The 24517-nt window shown below is 44.6% G+C and overlaps 1 protein-coding gene across 4 annotated transcripts in view; it reads right to left on the bottom strand.

Annotated features, from left to right (window-relative positions):
* Positions 1 to 24517, bottom strand: part of LIMA1 (LIM domain and actin binding 1) — an 85711-nt gene that overhangs the window by 10513 nt on the left and 50681 nt on the right. For all 4 annotated transcript variants that reach the window (XM_060251953.1, XM_060251954.1, XM_060251956.1 and 1 more), the window contains exons 5-8: positions 18091 to 18199; positions 16160 to 16305; positions 6512 to 6619; positions 1998 to 2046 (exon numbers count right to left, since the gene is read on the bottom strand). In XM_060251953.1, coding sequence (XP_060107936.1) covers positions 1998 to 2046; positions 6512 to 6619; positions 16160 to 16305; positions 18091 to 18199 — 412 coding nt within the window. The remainder of the gene's footprint in view (positions 1 to 1997; positions 2047 to 6511; positions 6620 to 16159; positions 16306 to 18090; positions 18200 to 24517) is intronic.

The following is a 24517-nucleotide window of genomic DNA, read 5'->3' as shown; positions in this document are numbered from 1 at the left end:
TAAACTGTAGTACTGTTCAAATGCTATAGTGACCTAGCAGGTAATCAATTTTTTAAAAACCATCTAGTGAAGAAGGGCAGCCACAAAGCTGAAGGAAAACATTAATATGGATGCTCCACTGCATTGCAAATGCCTCAGCGTCCACAATGTCAATGAAAACTGCATAGAGAATGAAGGCTACATTGTGTGGAAGCAGTCCTGCTATACCGATGAGGAGCAAATTCCGAATGGAGATGCATTCCTAAAATGGAATGTTTGCCCTCAAGAGATTACAAAGTACATCATTTAAATATTTAAGAAGCAAAAAGATTTTAAAGGAACATTATTCATTTTCTTAAATTTATTCCATGTCAGACTAATTGCATATGATTCAATCAATTAAATTTGCATGTTTGCATGGAAGACTGAAGCAACTTTTTAATAATAAAGATTATCTATATATGTGCAGAGGCACAGTGTGGTTTCCATTTTACAGAACTGGCTTTCTGAGGAGGTCCAGAAAGTTCCCACTCACCTAGCTTTCCACAAACCAAGCAAAATTAATTATTCAAGAGGGCTTTTCTGCATACGTAATAGGGTTGCACTGTACAAAACAGTTCACAAACTAACATGGATAAATGATTGGGACTGTGGTCTATACTGCTGTGCACAGGACCCATTTACGTAATTTTTGCACTGCTTCATGAATCATGTTAATACTTATGCTATGCTTCAGGGTTTTTTGGCTGGTTTCTGCATTGGTTATTGAATGTCCCATATTGTTGATTGTGCTGACTCGCTGTATGTAATCCACCTTGAGTCCCCGTGATAAAGGCAGGCTATAAATAATGTATGTAAATAGAAGAAGCATTCTTCCAGGTGAGGGAGAAGGAGAAACGCTGCTTCTGCCCCCTAACTTGCATTCCTGAGTTTTATAAGTACTTGTATTATAAACGTATTTTTAACTTACGCATTGGCTGTCCAGTGAATGGGGATACTGTTGCCACTGATTAATCAGTTCACTGACTAGTCACTGCAGCTTTATTCAAATTCCTATTCCAAATCCCTTACTAACCGACCAAGCATACCCATGTAAAAAATTAAAGTCAGAATATTTTATTTAAGAGCACCAATTCCTTAGTTAAAATGCTAGATTAGCATCTGACTTCATAACTACAAGTTTCACTAACATTCTACTTCTTTGTACGGAACCTGAAATATCAGCCACAGTACAAACTTGCTCATCAGCTTAGAGTATTCTGTTGCATAATGTTATCTGAACATACAAGTATATACATATTTTTGATCCAGCCATTCAAATGAAGATAGGCATTTAGGCTGTAACCCTAAAGACACTATCCTGGGAGTAAAGCCCCACTGAACAACATAGGACTCACTTCTGAGACGCACTTAGGATTGGTTCCCTCTGTCTCGCAAATGTTTACATTCATACGTGTTTCTTAAATCTCTCTACTATACACTCTCCTATTATTGTGATACTCTCACAATCACTCTGCATTGCTTTACTCATATTATTCTAAGTGACCACCAATGTTCCCTCTAAGTTGCAGAGCCTTGTGAGCTACTATCATTAAAGTTGTGAGCTACTGGCATTAAAGATGTAAGCTACTGCATAAATTAGTGTGCTCTGAGCTCATCCTTCCTGAGCTAAGACAAAAATGGGTGAACTGGAGGCTAAAAATCTGTGAGCTAACTCAGCTTAGAGGGAACACTGGTGACCACTTGAACCTCATTTAGAATAAAACAAAAACCACTACCCACTTTCCCCAGACAACTTGAATGATTCCTATACATTTCGCAGTACAAGGGCTTTTTAAAATGTCTACAAATGTCTACATACTGGACAGTATACTTCTGATCAAATAGACCAACACTGTCTCTAAAAAAACTTCTGTTTCAAGATGAGTAACTACTGACCTTAACCAGACACAAATACTCAGTGATCTATGTACATCCATTCTGGGCAATGAGGAGGGGGGAAGAGAGTAAAAACTTACTGGTGCTATCTTCACAGAGGCTGAAATTCAGACCATCACCTATGGCAACCTGTGGGTTGGGGGAGAAAAATTACACTGTCAACCCTTTTGTCACACATACGATCTAGTGAACTGGGCTCAGATGCTTAATCAAAAACACACAGGCAGCAAAGTGAAGGTAGTGGGGTTTTTAAAAAAAACAAATTAGACAAGGAGCAAGTGATGGTGCATAAAGTAAAAAAACCCCAGTGTTCAGATACCAGCACCACAGCAGCCTTACCAGATACAAGTTACATCTTTTCAGAGATTTATCTCAAAAATCACAGGCATCTTCTTCCATTCAAGCTTCTCGCATCCACTGGAGAGAAGCTTGCAGGGTTATCGGGCCTAATTATTTTGCCACTGTCATTTTATGTAAGAGCTATCAGTGCTGGGGCAATTCATCAGCTGTTCAAAATTCTCTCCAGCCCCTCCCTACAGCAGGTAACAGGAGTGTTTTGATGTCAGCAGTGCCAGCTGTCTGTCCATGTTAGTACTGAGGCCCATCAGTAACATGCCTCTGAAGACATAATCTTTACTAGGTAGAAAATCAGGTAGGATTAAAAGATTTTATTACATTGCAGAAAAATGTAGTTCCATGGGTGTGGCCCACCTCTCCTGACAGAACAGCTTTACTGTCTTGAGGAGAAAGGGAGGTAGACTTTTGCCTGCTACAGACCCCCAGTTTGCTCCCCACCCTGCTCCTTTGGATCCACTAGCCTAAAGATGCATGGTTTTAGTGGCAGAGAGACAGGGAAATTGCCTTCCTCTTGTGCAACTCTGCTCAGGACCCAAGGCACAGTCACCACTTGAATACAGGATATCACAGATGTCCTGTCCCCTTACACAAACGAGCAAGAAACCTTCTAGAGCAGCATACTCTGAGTGGGTTTTTTTAGCTACCAAACCTTCAGGAAATAGGTTTCACTTATTTTCCAGGATTATTTTCTATAACCATAGAGACCGACAGCTGCCATCCTTTACAGCCACTGCAAATTTGTTAAAATTGAAAGGGGCTGGCCATGAAAAACATTAAATATCAACACTTGTCAGTGTGTTAGTTTTTAAAGTGCTACAGGACTTTTGCCTTATCTCTAGACTAACACATTAATTGAAGCACAAGCTTTCATGTGCTCAAGCCCACTTTTTATACAAAATCTTGTGGACCTAGAATTCTGATAGAGAGGAAATGTGTGTGGGAGGGTGGGGTAATTATAAACAATGGGCTAAAAAGTCTAGACACAAATCTTGCTTACTGAGAACTGCACTCAAGCCCACAAAAAAATTATACTACACTAAATCCGTTATTTAAGGTGCCACAAAACTTTCATTTCTGTGGCAACAGATTAACAGTACAATCCTGTCCAGAGATGCTGCAATCTAAATCAATGGATTTAAATGGGCTCAGACTGAAGTTAACTCTGCATAGGATTACACTGTAAGTCTTTGACTAAACATGTTGCAGAAGAAGGTGGTAATGAGGCAGTAGAGAGTTGAGATGGTAGAGTGGACTGTAACATTGCAGGAGAGGGATCACATTTTTCAAAAATCCATGAATTTAATTCCCTGTAAGTGGAAAATAAGAAAAGCACACAAAAAGCTAAGCTAGAACCACCCTCCCCTAATGTGCTTATGTTTTATTTGCAGGGTGCTTTTAACACAGGAAGCATTTCAAATATGACTCCTACCTGGTGACATAGCTGATTCTACCATGTCATTCTGCTGACATGTAGACCATGCTGAAAATGGCTACCCCACCAGAAGACCTGAACAGTATGCAAAGTTCTGGGGGGTATTAAACAAAGCTAGAGCTGTTCTCAGTTTATGAACGATCTAATGTGCACATCTCCCTGCCCTCCCCCCACCCCGCCCCACTTTCATTGCAGTGAAACAACTGTACACCTGCATTTGGGAACATGCAAGAGTTCACTTACATTCCTTAACAAGGAATTTTAGAACAATATTTGTTACTCTGTTCATCTGTGACCTTAAAAGTACCCCCAGACCAGCTATGTAAGTTAAGAGCACACTGTGTGGCTACTCTAATTGGGGATGGGAGGGGAGCTGACTGCCTCTACAAATCCAGAGAAGCTGGTGACGTGGTACAGATGTATGTACTATGCACCTGGAGGCAGTACAAGAGTTGTTTCTCTATACAGTCTACAGTTTCCCTTAACGCTACTTACTCTTGATCTGCATTGGCTATCAGAAAGCTTCTTTTCAAAATTGCTCTTTGTACTTTGATCCCTTGTTTTCCCCACTGGGAAACTTCCAAGTCAAGAGGAAGTGCCAGCTACAGGGCTTGTCTACAAGTCATTCCCATAGAGAGCAGTGGCTATTCCACTGAGAGGGGGCAGTGAAGATCTGTGTGGAGTCTGTGTCTCCATGGAACATACAGAGCCCTCTTAACTAGGCTTACACCCTTCCAGGTCAATTAACATCAATGGACATAGAAGGGTGTTAACACTGCTTAAAGCTGCACTTCTAGTTATTTGCCATCTATCACCTTGGCAGTCTGGCAGGCCTTTGTTATAGAACGGTTTTGAGTATAGGTTCACATACAGGGCAATTACAAGGGAACACTGCCAGATTCAGAACACAGAGGGTTGTTTTTTCTCTCAGGGATGTCGGCTCTATTAAATAAAATAGTGCTTAAGTATGTTCACGCTAAGGAACTAATACACCATAATAAGATTAACAGTAGCATCTCACTAATTCACTCTAGCAATTGGAAGCCCCATTCTGATCAAATGAAAAATGTGAATTAGTAAGGAAGAACTTTAGCTGAGATAACACCCTGTGTGAATTTGCTTTGTTTTGGGAACACAAAATTGTAAGCATTTTGTAGCTGCTCATGCTGAAGGTGCTCATGTACCAAGATCCGCCATCAAGTGAAGAGTGACAAGGAGCAGTGCTTTCTGCATGCAAACCTAAAAATGTGCAAATGAACTAGACCTTGTTAGGTCTGTTAAGCATTTCTACCCACCCTACATCCAGTTAGGATAAGCTAACCCATGCATTCTTTTACATCAGTGTCTTGACTCCCATGTGCTGACACAGTGCTCTGCCATTCTAGTCTGACTTTTCACATGTATACCATAGTTCCATGCACATCAAACAAGCACTTAGTCACCATAGGGAAGAAAGCCACAGGAATGTCCATAAACTGAGAAAGTTATTCACTCTCTCAAAAAAAAAGTAATCAGGAAGAGGATCTTTTATTCAAACCATCCATTCAGCTGCAGAAAAGGGAACAAAGAGGGAAATGATAAGCTCACCTTGATTGGGGAAGTCACTTCCTGAAAGTTAAAAAGGTTACCAGTTGAGGATTCACAAGAGCTGCCTGGGAGAGCAGTGGTTTGCCCAAGGAAGAATTAGGAAGCTGCCGACAGCTGTCCAGGAGTGAGGCCATCACATGTGCATTACTCAAAAGTAGTGGCATTTGAAACTTGGAAACCTTTTTCAACAGTTCCCCAATTTTAAAAATGTAGGGCAACTCTGCTTTCTTACTCAATTTAGGCAATGCTGATGGTCTGTTTCATTTTGTAAATCATGCTGAAAATGGAGGGTGGGTGGATAACAGGGAAGTGAAAGACTGCATAGAAAAACCAGGAAGCTCAATGGAGCAAGTACTGCTGCTTTTTATAGAAAAGAATTTTTAAAATCAATAGCACAATTCTTATACCACTACTGGTTAAACTAAAGAAAGCATGAATATTGAACATGCCATTAAATGGGAGAAAAATCACATTTTACAATGAATAAAGATATTTGGAACCAAAGATTGCAATCCTACACATGGTTAACCTGTTTGGATCCCATTCGTTTTCATGAAGTTTAAGCAGCTTACATGCACAGTGGACTGCAGCCAAAGTGTCCACCCCTTCAAAGTTTAAATTATGGAGGACAAGAAGAACAGGGTATTACTCAGTTTTTCCAACCTTTAGCTACTCTAAACACACGCACTATACCATTCTGTGGGTCTCTTGCATTTGTACAGTATTTTTCCATCTGAAGATACTCCATTTTCAACAAAATCCACTTTGGAAACAACCATTTAACAACAAAAGGGACAAGGGTTTTTAAAAATATGATCAGGAAGCATTGGTTTCCGTGACTTGCTCAAAGCTGATGAATAGACAAAGTCTGTTAGAAAATTCTCCTGTTCAAGAAGTCTCATTACAAGAAGCAAGTGAACTCTGTGCAAGAAGATACCCCAATTGTTTTCAGTGGAGTCTGTACAGGAAAACCTCCTAGCGGACTTTGCATGAATCCTGGTAAGCACACTTCATAGATAAAACTAAGTCTAAAATTCAGTTCTGTTTTCCATGAACCTTAAAAAAGAACCTTAGAAACAGCCTACAAATAATCTGCATCAGTAGATAAAATTCAGTTTCCAGATGCTGTGGTTTTACTATGTTCTGGGTGTGCTTCTTCAAGCAGTTTCATTCCAAATGAAGTTGTTTTGATCTTCAGCCAACACAACCACTGCTTACCTTCTCCCCATCCTGCTGTGGAAAGAAATCTTCAGCGCTTGGAGGCCAATTTTCTTTCAGCTCACAACTGTAATTCTTGACTTCATTTTCATTGGTTCGAATCTCATTCTACAGAATGACAAAGCACTTGAATGTTGCATACTTTAGTCCTTATGGAAAGTTTGAGAATGGTGTGTACATATAGTACACAGAGTAAAAAAGAACACAGCAGTTAAGGAGCAAATGAGATTCAGCATTAAGCAAGTCCCCCCCCCCCCTCAAAGTGAGTGAGAGAGAGAGAGAACTCTTACAATATCCAAAACCGTAACAATCTTCTGATACATCCACGTGGGTAGCCATGTTGGTCGGAAGCAGCAGAACAAAGTTTGAGTCCAGTAGCACCTTTAAGACCAACATGAAAGTTTATACCCAGATTATTCTAACTTTGTTGGTCTTAAAGGTGCCACTGGACTCAAACAATATTCTGATTAGGGTTGTCAGGTCTTACCTGCCTCTGGAGGGGGCAGGCAGGGCACAAAGGCATCACCCAAAAGCAATGGGGGAATGCTCTAGCACTCTGGGAAAAACTCGATGATTATGATCATAGAGTTTCCCCCCAAATGCTAGAGTGTCCCCCCGCAATGTGCCCAGTGCGATGTCACTTCCAGGTGACATGCCTAATGCAATGACAATGTGGTGTGCTGGTGTTTTGGGGGGGCAGGACTCCACCCGTGAGCTAGTTCTGTGGTGGCAGGTTGGAGGCCCTGAAATTGGGGGAAACTCCACTCTTGGTGGGAGGCTGGGAACCCTAATTCTGATATACAGCAAAAGTTTTATCTGATGCTTGATTTCCCAGAATGCACAGTTAGCAGGCATCAGCCAGAGAACAAGCTCCTCCCCCACAGCAACCATATCCCTGCTTCATCAGGGATTGGTAGAGCCCATTTCCATCTCTCCAGCTGCTCTGCTTGATGCCTCCAAGCATTGTTTTGATTATGGACTGAGACTGACACTAACCTTAAGCAGTTCCTTCTCCTTCACCCTCAAGGGTGCCTCAAGCTACTGGGTGCCAGCTCTGCTGGAGGGTTCCCAGGTAGCTGCCTCACTTGTCTGTCTGCTCTGTAGGATGGGTCCATGGCTGGGGGGGAGAAGAATCCTGCCAGGCATGGGAGATGTTGCCATGGCACTCCCAATGACTTGAGGCTTGGCTACTGCAATTGGGTGTGGTATTGAATGGAGTACAGCAATAAGTTTGAGTATCCAGCACATCTGATTAACCAACAACAACCACTATTCTCCATGAGTGCACGATAAAGAAACTTTTACTGTGTTTGCTTTTAAGAGTAATAAAGATCATGCTGACTTTCCAGCAATGGAAGTCACTTGCCTTTTAGTGCTACACTAGCCAAGATGAAGTAACAGGAACATTAACAGTACAAATGTGAACGCAGGAAGCCTTGCCACAGTGAGGACCTGCCTGTTCTCCCACTTTTTAAAGGGGGCCACCACACACTCCACTGCTGGAGGAGAATTGCAGAATCATAGGGTTGGAAGGGACCTCCAGAGCCATCTAGTCCTACCCCCTGAACAATGCAGGAACTATACAAATACCTCCCACACACCCATACACCCCTAGGGACCCCTGCTCCATGTCAAGATGGCAAAAACCCTTGCCAAACTGGCATGTAGAAAAACTGCTAACTGACCCCAAATTGCAATGATACCTTCATTACTGAGAATCCATTGTCAGAAGCAGCCTGTAGTCACCTCATGTGTGATAAAGCCACAAACATCTAACAAAAAATTATTTCAGTGACGCCTTGCTTTGAGGGCTGGTGGCAAGCTTTCCCCTCCTACATCTCTGGAAGAGCTACATGATCCCTTCTACTGAAGGGCTGCCACCAGCTGGCTGGTGGTGGGGAAATTTCGCCCCCAGCTGTCCAAAAAGGTGACATGCTATCACCTGGAAGGGACATCACATCACTAACACTCTAGTTTTGGAGCAAAACTCTACGGTAAAATCGGTTTATGGAATCAGCATCATTGACTCTGGAAAAGACCAATGGCAAAGAGAGGGAATGCAGCCCTGCCCTCCCCACAGTACTCAGAGCCTCACACTGAACGAAGGGAAGTTGCTGGGTGCTCTGTCCAGACACTGAGCTCTCTGCTCATGTCCGGTTTGGCTCCTAAACTCCACTACATTAAAACACTTACTACTTACCTCTATAATCTTTTAAAACTGCCAGACATTACTCATTAGGAACACAACAAAAGAAATATCTACTGCACTCTGACCCAAACCAGCTGTTCAGTTTTTGCACAAATTAGCATTCAGGTCATCAAAGAAACATGCATCCCTTCTCACAGCAAAACAGCAGGATGTGTGTGTGTGTGTGTGTGCCTTTTATAAGATAATCTTCTGTCAAGTGAGGGGATTACTTAAGCAATATCATCTTGCAGAGAACAGACTCAAAGTAGAAAAAAAATTAAGGACCGTGGCATGTTTCATTTTAGTCTCACTGGATTTTTTTTTTAGTTCACTCTCCTTTGACAGGTGGGAGGGGGGGACCACACACAGTGTGCTTTAAAAAAAGAAGCAAACAGAAAAAACCAACCCATGTCATTTGCTCCCAAAGGAGGAGTCAACACACTGCAGCAAAACTAAACAGAAATGTTATAACCATGAAAACAAATTATTCCAGCATAAGCTGTTTGTGAATCGGAACTCACTTCATCCCATGCATTTTATTAAGTAAGCTCTGACTCACAAAAGCTTATGGTGTGGCAAATTGTTAGCCTTTAAGGCAGGGGTGTCAAACTTGTTATGAAGACTGGATCTGACATAAATGAGACCATGTCAAGCCGGGCCATGTCGGGCCAGGCTATGTGTGTACCTATTTAAGATTAGGCGGCAGAGATATAAAATTTATAAAGGACACAAACACAATTAAAGATTTTTTAAAAACAAAACAAAACCCTTAAAATAAAACATGCTTTAAAACATTAGCACTTGTTGATCTTAAAGGTGCTCTTTGTATTTCTCCTATGGGATCCAGGGAACTGGACAAAGGAAGCTCTGGCCCTTTCCTTCCTTCCCTAGGGGATGAGGAGGGGGAGAAGCCTCAGCCAACAGAAGCAAGAAATGCTTGGCTCAGCAGCTCTGCTGTGCAACTGTGATAGCCTGTCAAAGCAAGCTCTTCCTCCCCCCCCCCCGCCCCTTCCTCCCCAAGGGAGCAGCCTCAGTCAATAAAGAAAATAGAGGTTTTGCTCTGTAGCTCCTGTGCGATTGAGCAAGCCTGGCAAAGCAAGCTGTAATGCAGAAGGGAGCAAGAGAGAGGGAAAAGGAAGCAGATGACAGCCAGTTGCTCAAGGGCCTGACAGGAGCCCTCTGGGGGCCTGATTCAGGCAGAGTTGAGAGAAGGGTCACCTACAGTGAAACAAATGGTGGACAGAGAAAGCAATCCAGACCCCTGGTCACTGCAAGCAAAATAGTCTGTTTCCTAAAGCTGCTTTCCCTTTAGAACAAGCATCCACCTAGGTTACCATGTAACACCTTCTAAGTCCAGGCGCATGGTACTTGCCAATATTAATGCCTAGACAATTTAAGATCGCCAACTAGCCCAGAGAAAAAAAATCACGTCTCTTTAACAAAGGCTTAATGGATTGTTATTTACCAGGTAATGATATTTACCGCCACGCCATCAAAAGCTTTAGCTGCTCATTTCCACATATTAAGCCTTTCTTAAAGGAACAGGACATTTAACTTCAGACCAGTCAGCCACAGTATTAGGCATGCTCATGCAATAAGCAGCTGTCCACTGGCTCTCTTGCTCTTTAGAAGCCAGTAAAACTGCTGACACCTGTCATTTGAGTAGGCGAAGCTAGAAAACTGGAATACAGAACAGAAGAAAGGCGAGCTTTAGAGCTGGTTCTTAGCACTTAAGCAGATTTGTTACACAAGGTGCAATTACTCATTAAATTCCTTTCTATTACTGAAATGGAGCATAAGAACTGCAGATGGCACAGAGAGGTCCTTGTGCTATAGCATTGAGTGTTCCAACAGCAAGGTGCAGACAGCTTCATTCATGACAGATCTGAGAAGCCTAAGAATTTTCAGAGATTTTTTTCAATAGAGAAAGGCAGAAATTAAGACTAACTTCCCAATTTACAATTTAATTGACTTTATGTCAATTTGGCTACGGCAAGGCACACTACTGGGCTGCTCCAAAAAAGCACTATTAAAGGCTTATAGCAGGGGTGGCCATCGATAGCTCTCCAGATGTTTTTTTTGCCTACAACTCCCATCAGCCCCAGCCAGCATGGCCAATGGCTGGGGCTGATGGGAGTTGTAGGCAAAGAACATCTGGAGAGTTACCGTTGGCCACCCCTGGCTTATAGGAATGCAAGATTTACTGTTTGGGCCTTTTTGTTTTCAATGATCTAATGCTGCCTCATTTTTACTGCAAAGACAACTGCATTACCCAGTCACCTGATGCAGAGATACAGCACAATTACTCTACGCAAGCTCTGCATTTGTGTCTCTGCAGAAAGCACATGATGATTCTTAGGCTAGGGCTGGTCCTGCCTAAGAGTATCTGGCACCCTAGGCAAGGCTAACTTCTGGCACCCCCTCCCCCCGATAACCAATTTTCAAACACAGATGCATTGTGGTAAAAATGAAAAGCACAAAGCTTGAAATTGTTCCCTGACTTGGATAGCCCAGGCAAGCCGATCTTGTCAGATCTCAAAAGCTGAGCAGAGCCAACTCTGGCAAGTATTTGTTTGGGAGACTTCCTTGAAATAACAAAGTTGGGAGGGCAGCCTTTATTCAGCCACTTCTATGTAATGTAATGGGTGGAAACTTCTGTTTCAATGTATCTGAAGAAGTGTGCATGCACACGAAAGCTTATACCCAGAATAAACTCTGTTGGTCTTAAAGGTGCCACTGGACTCAAACTCTGCTCTGCTGCCTCAGACCAACACCTGAAACTGTTTTATTGCGTCACATTATTGTTTTGCTTGTTTTAATTTGATTCTTAAAGGTTTATTGATCCTTAGTGCTGTTTCTATAGGAGGTCTGCTGCACTTTTTTGTTTTGTTCCTATTTTAACATTTGGTTTTATGATGTCTACTGTTTTTAACTGGCTGAGAAGAGCAGGAAGGGCTTTATGTATTCCCAATGGATGCTTCCTGTCAACCCTAGAAAAGGGGGGGAGGCACTGTCCATTGTCTTCTTGAAAAGCCTGCAAACACACCTGGCTTGTCCCACACAGAGAAATCCAGTTACAAATGTAGTTCAACCAATGGACAATGTTGTGGAAATTCATCCAGAGTTGCTAAATAATTTCTGCCTAAATTGGAGGAGGCAAGGGTTACCAGCGGTAACCTGCATTCCATAAGAAACCTGCTCCTCCTCCTCCTAAATTTCTGCTGAGCTTGATCCCCCGAAGAACAAATTAGCCCCAAATACAACCCCCCCCCCCAGAAAGTTGATAAACACCTCTAGAGCCATTAGGAAGGGATGAAGATGCCTCGCATATAGCTTGATCCTCTAGTACAGGGGTGGGGAACCTTTTTTCTATCAAGGGCCATTTGGATATTTATAACATCATTTGCGGGCCATACAAAATTATCAACTAAAAAACAGTGCTCCGCAGAGGAAGAACAATTCAGGCTGGCAGAATCAATGCATATAATCATTTTTCTATTTGAAGTCATGTGGAGAGAGCCTAATTTGGCACACACCCCCTCCCCCAGACCTCCGCCCTAGGCAAATGCCTAGGTCCAGGGGGTTTTTTTGTAGAAAAAGCCCAGCAGGAACTCATTAGCATATTAGACCACATCCTCTAGCATATTAGCTGGGCCCCACGATCCTCATCAGTCAGCCAGGCCCCAGAGATGCTGCCACATGGCTCGGCTTGGCCCCGCAATCTCTGAGGGCTAGACCAAGTGATCTCAAGGGCCGTAAATGGCCCTTGGGCCAGACATTCCCCACCCCTGCTCTAGTATGTCTCTCATATAGCTTGAGCCTTAGTGTGCATAGAATTTCAGCCTCCTTAGGCTCAAGCCTCCTGTAAAGCAGCCTTTCTAAACCCTTTGGAGACCAAGTGTGCCTTCTGCTGTGAGGAAGCAAACACCCCTTGCACATGCTCAGAGGGGCTTCTCTTTTTTCTTACTCTGTCCATTTCGAGGCCGTTGTCAGGATCGATTTCCCAAGAGGTGGGCGTGAGCTGATCTCCCCTGACCATCCATGTGGCATCCCCCACCCCTCCTGCCTCTGTAACACCCCCTCACCTGGCTCCTGGGACACTCAGTGATGCTCACCTACAGCTAAACATGTGGTTCCTCTAAAGCTGGGGCTGAGCCTCCAGTTCTTTCTGCTGCCTCCTTCACCAGCTGGGACTGGGAGAGCAGCTGCTTTCAGACACTTCCCTCGCTGTGCTCTGGCCGTTCTCAACCACCTTCTGTGCCTCCTCATCGCTGACTCGGGCTTTGCAAAGAGGCAGGCAGGCACTTTGCTTTAGCTGGAGGTGCCTGTGGATCCCAACTGCCCCAGTCAAGCTCCCCACTCTGAGCACCACTGTTGGGGATGGCTGGGCTGGAGCGCTGGAGGATTAAGGGGCTGGGAGAGTGGCTGGTTTCCTCTTCCTCCTCCTGTGGGAGATCTGAGCAGCCCCGCCAGCTGCTGCCGCTGCTTCGGCGCTCATGCTGCTGCTGCCAAGCCCTAGGTGGCCGGGCCAGGCACCAGACATGAGAAGGTGCACTCTGTCTCCCAGTGCCCCCGATCTCCCCCAGCAGACCAAGTGGCAGCAGGGTGAGTCACTTGAGGAGTGCCCAATTTGGTGCCCCTGAAGGTCAGTGCTCTAAGCAATTGTCTAATTTGCCCAGTGGCAGGGCTGTCCCTGTTCTTAGGTACTCTACTGTTAAACAGTCCTTGCCATTTTAAACCCGGGATTATTTATTTATTTATATTTATTTTCATAGATGTATAGGCCGCCCTTTCCCATAGCAGGCTCAGGGCGGCTTCCAACACGTTGAAACAATCAAATCAATTTAAAACAATTAAAACAGGTATAACAGTTTAAAATTAAAACAATTATGTCATAACACAATTAGGTAGGGCGACAAAGATGGTATTAACAGATCAATTCGGCTTGCTTGTTCCAACCTAGATGTTCAAATTCCGGCTATCTTGGTTTCAAAAAATCAGCACAATGCAGTCGGTGCAGGGGGGCCTGTTTAAATGAGAGAACGCCCGTCTGCCTCAGCCATAAGCCCGATGGAACAGCTCCATTTTACAGGCCCTTTGAAATGGTAACAAATCCTGGAGGGCCCGAACCTCCACCGGGAGCTGATTCCACCAGGTCAGGTCTGGTCGAGGCAGGCCGGACGTCCTTTGGGCCAGGGATGGTGAGAAGGTGTTGACTGGCCGATCGTAGCAACCTCCAGGGCTCATATGGGGAGGGATGATCCCGCAGGTATGCCGGTCCCAGGCCGTGCAAGGCTTTGAATGTCAATACCTTAAAGCGAATCCGGTACTCAATTGGTAGCCAGTGCAGACTGCAGCATCGACCGACTGCTCGCCCGTACTGGCGATTCAGACAGCAATCATGCTGCCACATTCTGCAACAGCTGTAGCTTCCAGATCAGCCTCAAGGGTAAGCCTGCGTAAAGCGAGTTACAGTAGTCTAACCTGGAAGTGACTGTTGCATGAATCACGTTCCGAGGGACCAGATAGGGTGCTAGTTGTTTGGCCTGCCGGAGGTGAAAAAAGACACACTGTGCAACAGCTGTGACCTCCACAGAGAAGGTGGCATCCAGTATCACACCCAAGCTCCTCACCTTCTGGGTTGGCACAACAGATGCGCCATCCAGGGTGGGAAGCTGGATCCCCGATCTTGGTCCCCCCCTATCCAGGTACAGGACCTCCATCTTAGTCATATTAAGCTTCAGTCGGCACAATTGCAGCCAACCGGCCACTGCTTCCAGCACCCTGGTTAGATGATCTGGGGCAGAGTCTGGGTGGCCATCCATCAGCAGATAGAGCTGGGTGTCATCTGCATACTGGTGACAACCCAGCCTAAAACCTCTGGCAATCCGGGCAAGGGGGTGAATATAGATGTGAAACATCATCGGCGAGAGAATAGCTCCCTGCGGCACACTACACTCTAGTGAGTGATGCAGGAAGGTCTTCTCGCCGATCGCCGCCCTTTGTCGACCACAGAGGAAGGAGGAAAACCATTGTAAGATAACCCCCTGGACTCCAATGTTGGCAAGGCGGTGGATCATTAGATCACAGTCGACCATGTCAAATGCTGCAGAGAGATCTAAAAGTAGTAGCAGCGCCGACCCACCTTGGTCCAGGTGCCTTCTAAGGTGATCTGTGAGGGCGACCAGAGCAGTCTCCACCCCATAACCAGGATGGAAGCCAGACGGGAAGGGATCAACAGATGTATCATCCAAGAAAGCTTTAAACTGCTCCTCCACCACTTTCTCAATTATCTTGCCCAGAAATGGTAAATTTGAGACTGGGCGATAATTGGCTAGGACCAATGGGTCCAGAGATGGCTTCTTCAAAAGTGGGCAAACCACTGCCTCATTAAGCTTAGCTGGAAAAACACCTGATGACCGGGATAGATTAACAATCTCCAAATCCAAATCCCTTTATTGGCATAGAGATTAACAATCTCAGCTAAGGGCCCCTGAATGTCCTCCCCGCCTGTTTTAACCAGCCAGGATGGACATGGGTCCAGAGGACAAGTGGTGGGCTTCACTGCAGCCAGGATCTTGTCCACATCCTCCTGAGAGAGGCGGCTGAAGTGGTCCAATGTGGGACCCGAAGACGGACAACAGGCTTCTAGTTCCCGTACTGTGTCAATTGTTGCTGGGAGATTATGGCGGAGAGTCGAGATTTTATCTGTGAAGTGAGTTGCAAAGGCCTCACAGCTGATGTCCAATTCCCTAAACTTTTGGTTGCCAACCAGCACCGTAGTCAATAAGAAAATATGCCTCCACTATCAAGAGGATTATGGAAACACTTGGTTAGGGAGAACCAAAACATGGCTGACATAACCTTTTAAATATTTGCTCTATATTTACCATGTTCATGACTCCTATTCAAACGTGTATTTAGCAAATACAGATCAAGTACAACAGAAACAGCATTAACAGACCAAGGTAACATACACAGAAGGAAAAAGAGACAATTATTTAAAGGACATGCCAATGAACCAGAAAAGTGGGGGTGGGAAGAAAAAGGGGGTTGGCCAGGCAAGTCACATCACCTTTGGGGCAAGTCACATCACTTTTTAGTCCCAGCTTCCCTTAGCTCCCAGCTGGTTAGCAAGGCTGAGCGCCTACTGTATGCAGAGGCCCTGAGAGGCAAGGTGCTGTACGCATGCAAGCAGACAGTGGCATTCCAGAAGCAAATGGAAGAGTTTGTTCAGTAGCTTTACTGCACAGAATGCCCATCTTCTCCAAGGATGAACAGGAGACCCTCCCACTGCCCTCACCACATGCACAAAAAGAACATGAATTCTCTCATTTTTCTTCAACCCACAATAGATCTTTTAACAAGCCAGTTTTCATTAAAAACGTCTCCTAGGCAAAGTGCGCTGGAAAAGCAACAGCTAGAGACATAGGAAGGGGAGGGGGGGGAGAGGAACTTACCAACTGATTGCTGGCGCTGCCCTGCTTGGATACAGCTGCCTGGTATTTAGCAAGTCTATCCTTGACTGACGTTTCTGGCAAACGAGATGTCTCCTGGTTTTTCCTGCTCTCTGGGCTGGATGTCGGAGAGCTGCATGGAAGATGACCTAGAGCAAGGCAGACAGCGGCATATGCTTCATGAAAGACTGAATCAAACATTTTGGAAGGACTGTTTATTTTAAAACAATCGAGGCTGCAGAGAGCCACCAGAAGGGCTAAAAAAAATCCTTCCTCCTAGACAAGATAGGATTATCACACCTAAAGGGATTAGAGGAGATCAGTTTCCAAGGTTCCATAGCATCCTTTGCTAACCATCGATCAAAGTGGATGTGATAGCAGCAGACTTCTTTGCCAGGGTTAGGACACTGCCTAATCCCTTCTAACCAAATTGCTGGGGACGAACCCTTCTGTTACCCAAGCTTTTGCCTCCAAAACCACTTCGTTTCTGTTCCTGTCTGAGAGCCCAGCTTGCAGAAAACAGCTTTTAAAAGAACCATTGGGAGGAAAGGAAGAAGCACAGGCAGCAGCATGAGTTAGCTTCTCTTCATGCCCCCTGCCTTACCAATGCCCATAAAAGAATAGAGTGGCATCAAGTTGCAACAGATTCACAGCAACCTTGGGACCATGGAGTTTGCAGGGAAAGAGATGTGCAGAGGTGGTTTGCCATTGCCTTCCTCTACACAGCAGCCCCAGTCTTCCTTGAGAGACAGCTGTGATGTAGTGGTTAAGAGTGGCAGGCTCTAATCTAGAGAACCGGGATTGATTTCCAGCTCCTCCATACACAGCCAGCTGGGTGACCTTGGGTCAGTCACAGTTCTCTCAGAACTCTCTCAGCCCCACCTACCTTCACAGGGTGTCTGTTGTGGGGGGAGAAAGGAAAGGTGATTAGAAGCCACTCTGAGACTCCTTTGGGTAGAGTAAAGCAGGGTATTAAAAACCAACTCTTCTTTCTTCTTCTTGGGAGTCTCCCATCTAAGTATTAACTGTGGCTGACCCTGCCTGTCTTCCAAGCTCTGACTAGATTGGGCTAGTCAGACTGGGCTTTAAATTTTCCTGGCACTATTCAACAGGACTGACTGTAACCCAAATGGAGTCATGCCACGGTTGCAACTGGACATGCCCTTATTTTACATTATCTTCTACTCAGAAAATTGTCTTGTGTTCACCCTAAAAATGATAGTAGGTTTCTGTTTCCCTCCCCCTTCTTTTTTCTTGCATCAATTCATTTTGGATAGTGAAACCGTTGGCAACACATCATCACCCACAAGCTGCAAGAAAACACAAACAGTGTCTGAGGCTTTTATATTACTCCAAAATTTGTACAGCAAGCAGAGAACTGTCAAGTAGCACTTGGTGCATTTCAGAGTTCTTGGTTTACCTGCCAACATGGGGAAAAGCTGAACATTTTTAAATGAGAGATGGATTTCCCTCAACAAAATTCCACACAAATATAATTTGCTTCTTCTCGTGCACATGTGCACACATAATGCCATCCGTGCAATATTTCACATGGGACGGAGACAACCCAAGCTTGTGAATGGTGTGAACTCACAGCACTCCTTGTAATGTACATATTCCTTACACATTTTAGGACTTCAGGAACTACTGTCACTTTCCAACAGTACACATCACCAAAAAGACAACAGATACATTGCTGCATGCAGGAGTGAAGACCACAAGTACTCGAGTACATCAGCATCAGCTGCTAATTATTCTGTTCTGAGGTATGAGCGGCAAGCCACATTACAGTCCTCAAACACCCCAAGTCTGAGTCTGTGTGCATGAGGGGAGGAGGTGTCCCACTCACACACTGCCTAAAATAAATAAATGGCTTCTACAACCAAATTGGCCTGCAGAACATTCCAACTTAAATAGTATCAAATCTTGCCTACCTGAGGCGTTGTGGTTTCTTTCTCCAGAACTGAAGTCAAGGTCCTCCGATGAAAAGCTGTTCTCTGAGATTCTCCTACTAACAGCAGCCCTGCCCTGGTCACGAAGCACCTGTTTTAGAAAGGTAGAAGCACATCTATTTACTACTTGGACTCAAATATAGTGGTTTCCCTTCCTCTTCCTTAACACAGTAACTTTTGAGCAGACAATGGCATATCAAATTAAAGGAGACACACTTTTAAAATGTAGACAGGCCTGGCGCTAGGGGTTCTGCTGCTCCCGGCAGACCCCTGCGCTGTGCCCCCCCCCCCGCCAGCTTCCTCTCAATTTTTTTCCCACACAATGATGTCACTAGTGATGTTATCATGCAGGGCCACATGGGGGGGGGGGAGAGCAACGGGCGGTGCACTGCCACTTTCCCCCTGCACTGCCTGGCCACTTTCAAGCTGAAAGCAGCCGCCGAGATCTTTGGAGGCTTCCTTGGAAGCCTCTGAATAGCACAGTGTTTTAGCGACGCCTGGCCGCTTTCAACCTGAAAGCGGCTGGGCGCCGCTAAAACACCACACTATTCAGAAGCCTTCAAAGAGTGCAGCGGCCAAGCAGCATCTCCCAGCTGGGGAAGTGGCAAGGGGAGTAAGAGGGGTCCTGGTGGTGCCCCCAGGCGGGGTAGCACCCTAAGCAGCCACCTACCCTGCCTAATCCCACTCACCGGCCCTGAATGTAGATGCCACATACATTACAAAAATACCTACCCAGATCTCTGGAAATATCATTCAACTCCCTTGCTGCTCAGATCATGAGATCCTACCACCCCCACCCCACCCCCTCAAACCTCTAATGGCTTTTCCACCCTCTTTCACTTTTAGCACAAACTTTGTCTTTAAACATCTGCCTTCTCCTTAAGTTTACCTCTATGACCTAGTTCTTAAACAATTTGTCCTCCTTGTTGCTTTTTGTGTCTAGAACTCTAAGTAAAAGCTATATAGGCCCTCCCCCATACATTTTCATTAACTTCTCCCCTCTAATGTCTTCTATCAAGTCTTTGGAATAAACTTTTAAGCATTTATCCCAACTGACACAAACATATGCATGCTAATAACTGTGCGTTCTGTGTGTATGCATGCAAACACATGCATATCCCATCATTCTTTTCTCCCTTCCCTCTGTTAAATTTACAGGTGTATCTTACTCTATAAGTATCATGTGGATTGATGACACTCTACAACTATCATCATTCCGCCTAACTTAAGCCACTAATGAAGCTTAATCTAAGAAGATGACCTAATAAGACATCAGCTCACCCCACCTCCAAGTTAGGCTCCACAGCTGTGACTCAAACACTTTTCATGTATTTAAGTATTTATAGCTTACTTTTCTCCCCTGTAGGAACTCAATGCCCCAAAACAAAAAACAACCCAATATAAACGGTAAGAAGTCTTGAGCTGGGTGGGATTTGATAGTTTGTTCCTTCAAGAGCACTCACTGTGAGCTACAGGCCAAGAGCTCCAGCTTGCACCCAATGCCAAAATTACATTTGACATTTCCACTAAACATAATTCAGATGCAGATACTTAGCTCTGTTCCAGACATACAACCCAACACGCTATAGGTACGTATATGCTGTGATGTTTAGTGTAGTTTTACAGAGAGCATATCAGTGTCATTTTAATACTCATGTATTTCACTACAGAAATGTGCTATCAATGAGTCTCCATATTTTTCTCACAACATCCATTGCGCAGCTGACAAAACTGACATCCGTTTCATTATTCAAACCCCCACACACATCGTAAGACAGACAACCCAATGCCTCAGGTGTAGCTACTGAAGCAGTCTTCAGTTGGCAACTTCCCTGAGGATTTTGAGTGTAGTTTCAGAAGAAACCAGAGTAGTATGTTTTGCTTGTGCAGTAAAGCAGGATACCTCCTCAGCTCTAAAAACCTAAATAAATCAATACCCATTCCCAGAAAGCGCAGGTAGATATTAAAAGAGAAAGTCAAAAAGGAACTATGGCATGACAACCAAGCTAGGGACATCTTAGAAGTCACTGAAAAACATCATACAAAAAAACCCTAAAAGAATAAGTTGTATATATCTAAAGTCGCTTACTGGAGGAACAGATATATGAGGCCAATTCTTCCATTAAATATACAGAGCCCCCCAAATACTTAAGAAATTGCATATATTATCATATGAAGCTGCCTTATACTAAGTCAGACTGTTGGTCTATCAAAGATCAGCTATATCCCTTCTGCGTGGAAGCAATTCTCCAGCAATGTGGGTTCAGGTCTTTTTCATCACCTGAACATTTTAACTGGAGATGCCAAGGTCTGAACCTGGGACTTCTGGAAAAAAAGCAGATGCTCTGCTACTGAGTCATGGCCACTCCCCACCCAGTGTACTGTGTGCATATTTCCATCGAGACTCTTGCTACAATGGAGCCAACCCTACCATTCTTTAGAATTTTAACAACTGCTGTTGGAGTCTAGATTTAAATTTTAAGCTACTTTAAAACTTTATGTATAAAATAGCTATTATACAGCAGCTCCTACTCTGTGGAAAGGCATGGAATATTTAGCTACTTTTACCCAATCAAGGGCTTGTGTAGTTCCAAGACTTTCCCTTTCAAACAGGAAGGGAATGGTAAGAAGTCTTGATTGCTACAATTCTACTCATAATGTGTTTGACACACAAAGGAAAGGAAAGGTCCCCTGTGCAAGCACCAGTCGTTTCCGACTCTGGGGTGACATTGCTTTCACAACATTTTTACGGCAGACTTTTTACGGGGTGGTTTGCCATTGCCTTCCCCAGTCATCTACACTTTTCCCCTAGCAAGCGGGGTACTCATTTTACTGACCTAGGAAGGATGGAAGGCTGAGTCAACCTCGAGCCGGTTACCTGAAAACCCAGCTTCCACTGGGAATCGAACTCAGGTCGTGAGCAGAGCTTAGGACTGCAGTACTGCAGCTTTAACACTCTGTGCCACGGGGCTCTTTTGACACACAAAACTGCATGTTAAATCTGCTACCTTAACTTTCACACTATATTAATGTGGACTCCACAGAGCTAAATGTTCCCTATTTTCTTCACTTTCTCCACATGTCAGAAACACAACAATGAATGTTGAGTCAGTCCTGTGTTTATTAAGAATTTGGTTGTACACTGAAATTAGAGACATGGAATGTCCATCTGAGAGAGTGAATGTAATGACAAGGTCAATTTGGGGAAAAAAAATCTTAACAGAACAAGAAGAAAGTACAGCTGCATGGACTAGAGCCCAAGTCAGACATGAGTACAAAATGTCACGTTACACAAACATCTATATTGCTCACATGACCAGGAAGATAAGGTAGTAGCCATTTACATTTTCCGCCCCTGCCAGAAGACATGGGTTGGAGCCAGTGACCTGTTCATGCAAGGGGCACGGATCTCCCCACCACCACCTTCTCCTTCCCACAGCAATCCTTTTCTATCCAAGTGCAAGTTCTGGGGAATCACAGCAAACATGTTGGGTATTCACAACAGGTTGATGAAGTATAAGAAAGGTCTTTTCTGCACCAAGTAATTGTTCCAGATTGGCTGCTTGACTGAATTAGTCCGAAGTTTTTATTGGTTCTTGAGAAAGAGCTTTTTCCAATCACTATAAAATGGTCTGAAAATGCATGAGAAAAACTGAAAAACCAGGAGAGCAACAACCATCTGGGTAAACAATACTGTGTGTAAAGGAGGGAAAAAACTGATGCAGTTAAGAAGCCAAGACCTAGCAAAGAAGCCCAAAAGAGGGTAATGAGGCAAAACTGCTCCTTCCTGCCTCTTCTGTCAGTGCAGCTCCATGGGCAAAATTAGGCGAAAGAACTGTTTTGTCACCTTTCCCCTCATGGTTGCAGCCCACTAACCTGAGGGGCTGTTACTTCAAGCAGCTCCTGCAAATCAACTTCCCTGGGGCTGTAAGGGAGCACCGGTGGAAGGAAAACCGGGAAGTTCGACAGCTATTGGTGCCTTTTTCTGATGATCATTGCATCTGACCCTTTGATTCCCTGCTCTGAAGGAAAGGACTCTTCACTTAGTAGAAGAGGGTTGTATGACACTGTCACTACCTTTTCTTCTAAAGCCAAAAATAATTTTGAGTTTTATTACAGAGTATACATACAGAGCTCTGACTCCAGCAATAAAACTTAGCTATGAACTGTAGCCCACACTCTTCACTGAAGATCTTATGACTGAGGGAACATAGGGAAAGAACAACATTATATGATGAATCCTATACTAGAGTCCATTGTATATTTCAAGGCATTGTAGGCACCAAGTAAGAAATGCTGGAAAGCTGGCAGGCTGCACTGGATATTGGGTTAAGAATACTGCACAAGGATCTGGGAGACTCAGGGTCAAATCCTCACTCCCATGAAACTCGAGATGGCAACAGGCAGAACCTCACCCAATCTACCGAACAGAGAGGGAGGGAACGCCTTTTAGAATAAAAAGAAAAGGCTATGCCTATGAATGAACTGCTGTCCCTTGTTGAAGCAAGAACTTATAATATAGTGGGTTCAAAGCATGGAGGCGGCGAGGAAGCAGTGATTCAAGCAGAGCTCTTTTATTAAGTAAAGCACGGCAAAGACTGGCGAACTGGGCCACCACCTGGAGTTCCCACGCGAGCACCTTATTGGACCATTCAAACCAGCAGGGGGCCCATGATTGAGGCAGGGCAGCAGGGATTTGGATCCTACTGCCCATTGTTGCCGAGTCCCTAGCTTAGTCCTACAGACACCAATGAGCGAGCCAGGAACACCCTTTAATATACATACTTTAGATCACATATACAACAGAACTGAAGGCTAATGATCCCATGTCACAGACAGGAAGGCAAAAAAATAGTTCCTGCCTCCCTGAAAGGACTGTGGGAACCACCTACCGAGATGTACTCTGCCTTGGAAGTAGAAAGGCTGGTTCATAATTACCTAGTCCTATCTTCATGGTTGGTAACACAATCTAGCCAGGGGACTTGGTTGCATTTTTCATGTTTGTATTCTTACAAATGGTTTGTACTGTGTGTGGGGACTGTGTATCTTGAGGGTGGTTGGGTTTTTGGTCTGCATTTAAACCTCTGATGTTGAATTGCCCTGACCTGTGATGAAAGTAAAATATTTAACTTCTCAACTATTTTAACTAAAAGTAGAGATCACAAAGCTTGAGATTTTTTCCAGCCCCATTTACCGTAAGTACCAACATCACTAAGGGAATACTGCTCAAAGACCAAAACAAGAAAAAAGGTGTGGGGGGGGGTATAATCCAGGGTGGCATTCAAGAAGCAAAGAGACACCAATGAGGAAACTATTCTTAGGCATTCTCTCAATGAAAAGCTGAAGTCAGTCAAAAAATGTTACCATGTGATTTAAGGATTAGATTGTTCTCCCTTCAGAAGACAGCTTCTCCTCACTGATATTACAGTAATTTCTCCCCAACTTTGATGCTCTAGTGTTACACCGCATTCACCTTAGCAACCCTAATGAAATTTTTATTTCTCAAAGTAACAGAAAAAATTTGCCTACTGTTTCACTGCTCAAGAAAATGGATTCCATGTTTACACAAAATCCTAACTCAGCCAGAATTCATATGCTTTGTTACTGTGAAGCCTTTACTTCTGAGCCATACCAACCTCATTAAAGAACTTGACTAGCTTAAAAAGAATCTGTTTTTTCAACAAAATACATTTCTAGCCATAGACCAGTCTCTGGAGAACGTTTTGGTCTCCCCAAGGTACAAAAAAAGGTCACTGCCTTTTGTATTGCTTAGGAAAGGCAGAGTACACATACACACACACGCAAATCTGCCTTATACTGAATCAGACCACTGGTCCATCAAGGTCAGTATTGTCTATTTGGTCTGGCCTGGTAGCAGTCCTCTGCGGTCTTAGGTAGAGGTCTTCATCAACTATAACCACGGCCAGCGCTAGTGAGGTAGATGGCCATCTAGAGTGCCATTTCGTGGCAGGGTTGGCTCCTGCAGGCAACAGGCCTACCTCGGACTCCATTTCCCTTCCCAGCAGGTTGGCATGGGGAGGCGGTGGCACAGCCAGAGACAAACTACTCGTCACAATTGCTGTGGGTGCTGAGGGGCTGAGTGCACTGGACATGGGGGAAGTTGCGACAGGGTCATAGAATGGCTGCCCTCCCCAGTGGTGAGAGGCATACCACATGTGTTCGGGGGTTGTACGGGTGGACAGGCAGGCAAGACCCTAACCAAGCATTCAGTGGCCCATCTGCCAACAGGCCCTCCTCCACCTCCACCACCCTTACCTCACCCTCTGGCACTCAGCTCCACTCCCAGCCAGGTGGGCTGGCTGGCTGGCTGCTCCCAACAGCAACCTCCTCATTGTCTCTGTCTCTGGCTCATCCCTCCTCCTTTCCCGGGGGCCTGACAGGGTCTCTT

The sequence above is a fragment of the Heteronotia binoei genome, chromosome 13, assembly GCF_032191835.1.
Source record: "Heteronotia binoei isolate CCM8104 ecotype False Entrance Well chromosome 13, APGP_CSIRO_Hbin_v1, whole genome shotgun sequence".
Lineage (NCBI taxonomy): Eukaryota > Metazoa > Chordata > Lepidosauria > Squamata > Gekkonidae > Heteronotia > Heteronotia binoei.
Note: the sequence above shows the minus strand (reverse complement) of the source record. Positions and strands in the feature narration are given on the sequence as shown.